This window comes from Volvox carteri (genome assembly GCF_000143455.1).
Source record: "Volvox carteri f. nagariensis unplaced genomic scaffold VOLCAscaffold_88, whole genome shotgun sequence".
Lineage (NCBI taxonomy): Eukaryota > Viridiplantae > Chlorophyta > Chlorophyceae > Chlamydomonadales > Volvocaceae > Volvox > Volvox carteri.
Genome location: NW_003307631.1, coordinates 151,534 through 157,536, shown reverse-complemented (window position 1 = coordinate 157,536; position 6,003 = coordinate 151,534). Strand labels below are relative to the sequence as shown.

The 6,003-nt window shown below is 57.5% G+C and overlaps 2 protein-coding genes across 2 annotated transcripts in view; one reads left to right on the top strand and one right to left on the bottom strand.

Moving 5' to 3' along the window:
- TtlG (uncharacterized protein) overlaps positions 1 to 3,186 on the bottom strand; it is a gene marked incomplete at both ends in the record, with an annotated part of 26,293 nt that extends 23,107 nt beyond the window's left edge. Inside the window, 7 exons of the mRNA XM_002958184.1 lie at positions 50 to 199; positions 1,121 to 1,226; positions 1,422 to 1,495; positions 1,669 to 1,793; positions 1,918 to 2,035; positions 2,941 to 3,037; positions 3,140 to 3,186. Coding sequence (XP_002958230.1) covers positions 50 to 199; positions 1,121 to 1,226; positions 1,422 to 1,495; positions 1,669 to 1,793; positions 1,918 to 2,035; positions 2,941 to 3,037; positions 3,140 to 3,186 — 717 coding nt within the window. The remainder of the gene's footprint in view (positions 1 to 49; positions 200 to 1,120; positions 1,227 to 1,421; positions 1,496 to 1,668; positions 1,794 to 1,917; positions 2,036 to 2,940; positions 3,038 to 3,139) is intronic.
- A 1,109-nt stretch (positions 3,187 to 4,295) lies between these two features.
- On the top strand, positions 4,296 to 5,458 carry VOLCADRAFT_108033 (uncharacterized protein). The gene has a single exon (XM_002958204.1). The coding sequence runs from the start codon at positions 4,398 to 4,400 to the stop codon at positions 5,151 to 5,153; it is 756 nt and encodes a 251-aa protein (XP_002958250.1). The 5' UTR covers positions 4,296 to 4,397; the 3' UTR covers positions 5,154 to 5,458.
- Positions 5,459 to 6,003: the final 545 nt, after the last annotated feature.

Here is a 6,003-nt window from a genome sequence, read left to right as displayed (position 1 = left end):
GACACACACACACACGCACCATACCTCACACCACACACCACCTTCCCACCTCACCCACGAGCAAGGGTCTTGCCACATACTGCTGAGCCAGGTACCAGCGATAGAGGGAGAGTCCGGGGGGCAGGTCGGGGCGGGAAATGGTTTCGAAGCAGGCGGTGAACGCCTCGGACGTACGGACAAGGCGGAGACCCGTGCCGCGCTAAGGTGTACGGAAAGGGAGGGGGGGGAGGGGGGGGAGAAGGGGAGTGCAGGGTGGTATGATTGAGGGGTAGCTGGTAGGAGATGGCATGTAACATGGGTGGTGTGTGGAGAGGGGGGAGAGTAGGGGCTGTATGGTGGGGTGGGCGCCTACGCGACATGCAACTGGGTCAACGGGGGCGAAGTCAACAAGGTCCTCTTCATCGACCCTACCCTTCCCTACCCGGCCGCGGGAAGGAAATGGCGAGTAGGACGGTAAGAGTGGGTGTGGGGGAGTGTTTTATAGGGGGGCCATAATTTGTATGTACATGCAAATGATAAATGTCTGTCTGTCTGTCTGTGTAACGCCACCTGGACGGGTGCGCTACCACCCTCCAAAGCTGTAACAACGAGGGCCCGGAACCCACCATAACCCCCCCTATGATGTATAGATATAGATATCGTGAAGGTGCATACGAAAACTATAACATTATCGCATCACGCAACAAAAGGATGAAATTACCATGTCGACCTAACCGACTACCACTATCCAGACGGATGTGCGGAAGTGGGCGGTGCGGTGCTACCCCCTGCTGCTGCTCGAGAGCCTCCTTAGCAGGGTACTGCGGATGGTCAACCGCCCGCAGCCAGCTTCAGATGGTCAACCGCCCCTCACCATCAAATCCACCTAAAATGAGTAAACCCTCTCTCCCCCTCTCTGTACTCTGGTACACTCTTGCCCTGGCAGCAGCTTCACTCGCTCGTGGTTCGTCTTTCCCCCACCTCCACTCGCACCCCCACTCCCACTCGCACCCCCACTCCCACTCGCACCCCCACTCCCACTCGCACCCCCACTCCCACTCGCACCCCCACTCCCACTCGCACCCCCACTCCCACTCGCACCCCCACTCCCACTCGCACCCCCACCCCCACTCGCACCAACCTGCTTGTTGTTTTTCAGCATCCACAACCCTGGGGAGCTGTCTCGATCAGGGTTAGCAGCCACCCACTGACCCCACTCGTCCAGCTCATCCGGCAGCTTGTACGACCTGTGTACGGCATATCCGCACAGCAGTTAGTACGGCCGCTGATTACCCCAAGCCCACGGAGTTTACGGCTTTAGCTATGAAAAAACTTGACCCACTTTGCATACAGCACCCTTACCTAAACCCTAACCTCTCCCCCTAACCTCTCCCCCTCCACACACACCTCCCCCTCCCCCCCCCCCAACACACACACCGCACCTGGGCACTATGTCCCAAGCCGCCTCGCCCAGCATGTCCCGCAAGCTGCGAATCAGCGTTGTCTTACGGCTCACCTGAGGTGGGTGGTGGGGAGGGGAGGGGAGGGAAGAGAGGGATGACAAGGAGGAGTGGGACGGGGGCGGGGGTTACATGTACCCCTCATGTAGATACATGCACCATAACAGATGCGACCCCCCCTTCCCCCTCTCAACATGTGACGCCCCCCTCCCCCCCGCGCCCCCCTCACCGCCAGCAGCCCCGGTATGATGGCCAGCATCTGGTGGCTTCGGAGCAGATCCGCCGCGAGAGCCGCCTTGGCCGTCACACTCCACAGCACATCCCAGGCGTCCATGTGCTGGTAGCCGTACACACCTGCGTGCGTTCATGCGTGCGTGTGTATGTACGTTTGTATGTGACATGACATACACAAACACATAGGTACGACACAAGCAGGGCATATGCATGTTATGAACGGCGACACACTCTCCCCCCCCACCTTCCCCCTTCTTGACCCCCGTGCGTGTATCAGTCTTGGGGGGCCCCCCCGCCCTCAGCCCCCCCGCAGCCGCCAGCGCCCGCTCCACAAGCTCGGCGGAGCGGGGGCTGCTCAGAGCCTGCGGGCCCACGGGTGGGGTGGGGTGGGGGGAGATGAACATGAACATGAGCATGAGCACGGAGATGGCGGCGGGGGGAGGTGTGGGGAGGGGCCTCAGGGGGCTCAGGGCTTGTAACACACAGTTGGGGGCGGTGGGGCCCACTCGGTAGGTCCCGAGGCAGGTCCCGAGGCAGGTTGACACCCCACACCCCTCTCCGGGGAGCAGCGGCAGCGGCAGCGGCCCCACCCCTCCATTTCCTCGGCCTCGCCCCTCTGGCTGCCATCGCCATCGCCATCTTGATTCAGCACGTCCCCCCTTTCGCTCCCTCCACCTCTCATTAGGAAACCAGCGAGCATAGATCCCGTCTAGCTAGCGCGCCAAACCCCGGAGGGGAGCGCTGTTGTGTGCCGGCCATCGTTTCCCGTGCGGCCTGACCCGGGGGCGGAGTGCACGAGACTAACCGGCCGTGTGCATCCGGCCCCCGCGCTGTGTTTAGGTTCTGGGCCCCCGGCTTTTCAAAGCCCACAGTGTAATCAACGTCATACGTACAGACAAACATACATACAAACATACATACATACATACATACATACATACATACATACATACACACACACACCTGGTAATCAATCCAGAAACGAAACCGGCGGCCGCGGGGCTCAGAGACACCCGACCTGCCCCCGGTGCTCGTTTGTACGGCTGACGTCATCATCATCATCATCACCATCGTCGTCGTGGTGATGATTATCGTCATGACGTCATCGCGACGAGGCCGTCCAGGTGAGGGTCCGTACGAGTGTGTATACATGGGGGGCCGCCGGTGTGCATCGCAGAGAGAGGTAACCAGCGAAGGGGGCCATCCGAGGGGACAAAGGGGGACAAGGAATATCTTGGAACTGGGGACCTGGACGCAATCCCCCCACCTGGGCGCCACCGGCCCTCTTCCGATGGTGAGGGTGCGCGAGGGTGTGAGCATGTGTATGTCTAAGCATGGTTATAATGTGAGCATGTGTATTTTGCCTGTCGTCGTGAAGGGCAAGGTGGCGAACTTAAGGAGGGGGGATCGGGGGATTTGTTGGGAGGCTTCGTCCTACCAGGTGTTTCATCCGCACTGTCGCCGACCTCGCCTCCGGCGCCACCGTACCCAGCCCGCGCCAGCATAGGCGCATCTTTCTGTCGGCGGCTTCGTCGCTTGCCACCTCGCCTAGCTAAGCTATTACCTGCCATGCTGCGCGAGCGGCTGCAGACCTGGGCATCCCAGAGATGCCGCTTTTGGGTTGTGGACGCCCTGGCGTTTACGGGCCATGTACTCCCAGAACAGATGCCGCTATTTAATGATACTGTCGTGTCCATCTAGGACGGGAATCCTCTCTACGCGGACGTCCGGAGATGTACGGGTCTGGCCATTTTTTTATTTCGAAAGGTTTAACATGGGAGAGCCGAGACATGCAAATTGTTACATTTATGTAATTTTGCTACCTAAGAAGTGCGCTAATGACGTCCTGATGTATATATAGCTCGCACGCTGTGCGGCAAACGATGCTTGGGGGTGAACTCATTACTCTCCTGATTGCCTAATTTGCGCAAATAGACTCTGAATATTAAATTGTTGCCCGTCATAATTGTGCTGTGGTTGCTGGGTCATGTAAAAAGAACCAAGCACCATGAACGCTGCGCTTTCGACTTCAACTTACAAATAGGGAAACACCCTTGTCCTTAGCTATCCCGTAATATTTGCCCCATCTCGAGCAACCTAAGATAATATCAGTCTCCTTACAGTAGATGGCAACGGCAATAGCTCGACCCGCGCACCGAAGGCAGGGATCGGATGTAACCGCTCTGCCGCTGCCTATGCTGGGCGCAGCGACATCGACGGTAACTCTCGATGGAAGGATACTGGAAATCCACGATAATCAGCAGCGCGGGCGAAAGGATGATGACGGACGGGGGCCGACGAAAATGCAGGCAAAAGGAGCTGTGGTAAGCCATTTTGTGCGCTAGATTGTTGACTGTAATCCTCCATATAGGTTAGGCATCTCATTAACTGAGATATGGCTTGCGAGACCTACCGGGGCCGGTCGGTTAAGCCGTTGCGTGGGCGCTTGCTATCAGATAGCGTCGGCGACTCTGCAATACTTTATGCATGCTGCGAAAAACCTTTGTACCTTACCATGCTTCAACCTCCCTTCCATTTCGCCTCGTTTTCGTCCTTAGTTTAGCCCAACCAAATGGGCCGCCAATGCGACATGCTGTCTGGTTACGTACAAAACAGCTTCACCAGCATGCCGGACCTTACATAGCTCTGTTTCATGGTTGATGGTGGGATTGCAGTTGCAGGTGGCACAATCCATGCATTTTCAACTCGCTATTGCCTTGGAACATGTCACTGCTATGCCGGATTGCTACCTCTTGCATTTTCCGAACTCCGATTGAACCAACCTGCAAGCACTATTCCCACCTACCAACCCCCCGGCAGGCGCGACCGCCGCCCCTCCCAAGAACGCTCTCAGATAGGGCCCCTATGACTCCGCCGCGCATCAGCGGCGTGAGCCTTGCCCCATTGCCCAACTTGGAGCATCATCACCACCATAGCTTCAGTGGAGAAAAGTCACCGGGCGCGTCCGGTGCTCCAAAACCGCTACAACGGCGGCCGTCCCTCACACACGGGGTTCTGGGCGGCAAGGCTCTGCCGCCGCACGCTGCGCTCGGCGCCGCCTGCGGTCACGCCTGCGTTGCAGCCGCGCCTGCCCCGGCTGCGACTGTTGGTGCCAGTGTGGCCCACGGTGCCGCCTCATTCTCCTGCGGAGGCGGCATTGGAACCTCCAGCCAGCTGATCGCTGAAGGCCGAAGCATCGCGCGGAGTGTGACCATCGATCCTTGGATTGTTGCATACATGGACATCAACGGTACCGACGCCGACAGCGTGTGTGCGACACCGCCACCGCGGCTGAACATGCAGTCCTTGGCACGATCGGACTCGAATGGCGCATTCGGGCCCCTGTCTCCCTGGCCCCTTAGCCCCTCTATTCTCACGGTGTGCGGGCAGCTGGGTGTTGATGACCACTTCGCGGACAACGGCTCGTTGGAACTTGTGGACATGAGGACGTGCCAGTCGCCCAAGCTGCCACCTGTGTGACAAGGATTATCCGTACGATGATGTACGGACAGGCTTGCTAGGATGTGAATTATAAGAGTGGTGGGAAGTAATGCTGCAGGGGCCGCAGCGAAGGATTGGGGCCGCCTTCTCTCCGGACAGTGGTTGGGGGAGGCTGTCACTCGAGTAGTAGGTTGATGTGGGTCAGACGCGTGATTGTGATAACTGGGCTACAGTTAGGCGCTCTTGCGCAGAATAAATGCTTGGGCTGGAATGGGTTGAAATCTCGAAATGCACATGCATGCAAGCACGACGGCAGTTCGGAGAACTGGAGAGGAAAGCTGGAGAATGGAATAAGAAGTCTGTATATAATGGGAGATCTTGGAACTACCCGACGGGGAGGAACACATCGCTATGACATCGCTAGTGGTGTGCGAGGCATCGCAACACGAATTTGCTGCGGCAGGGGCCACCGGGGCCAAATGCGTTGTATTGCTGAAGCCATGGTAAAGTAGGTCCAGTTGTGTGCTTCTTTGAAACCTAGGGCACTCATGCCAACGCCAATGCTGGTGCAATGATGGCGACGCCACCAGCTTATGCGCGTGTCTTTGTTCGTCTTAAAAATCGCAATCTTAAGCTACCACCCCTAGAGCTGCTTCCCATCTCTAGCTTCTTAATGTTGTCGTCTTAGGATCTAGTACCACCTCCCTTCCTGGGAACTGTTTTGTGAGCATCATGCACTGGCATCCTTAATGTCCCATACCCTCCGAACATTGGAGTGGAGCTGCAGTGGGGCTTTGAATTTCATTGTGCGGTGCGGTCCTTCATGTCTAAAGGACTTTCCGTGCACGACTCATTAACATGAAGTGCAATTGTGTATTGTGCACCTGAT

Bases quoted from the DNA above. Each gene is read 5' to 3' on its own strand.
- VOLCADRAFT_108033 (XM_002958204.1), top strand. From the start codon at position 4,398: ATGTCACTGCTATGCCGGATTGCTACCTCTTGCATTTTCCGAACTCCG.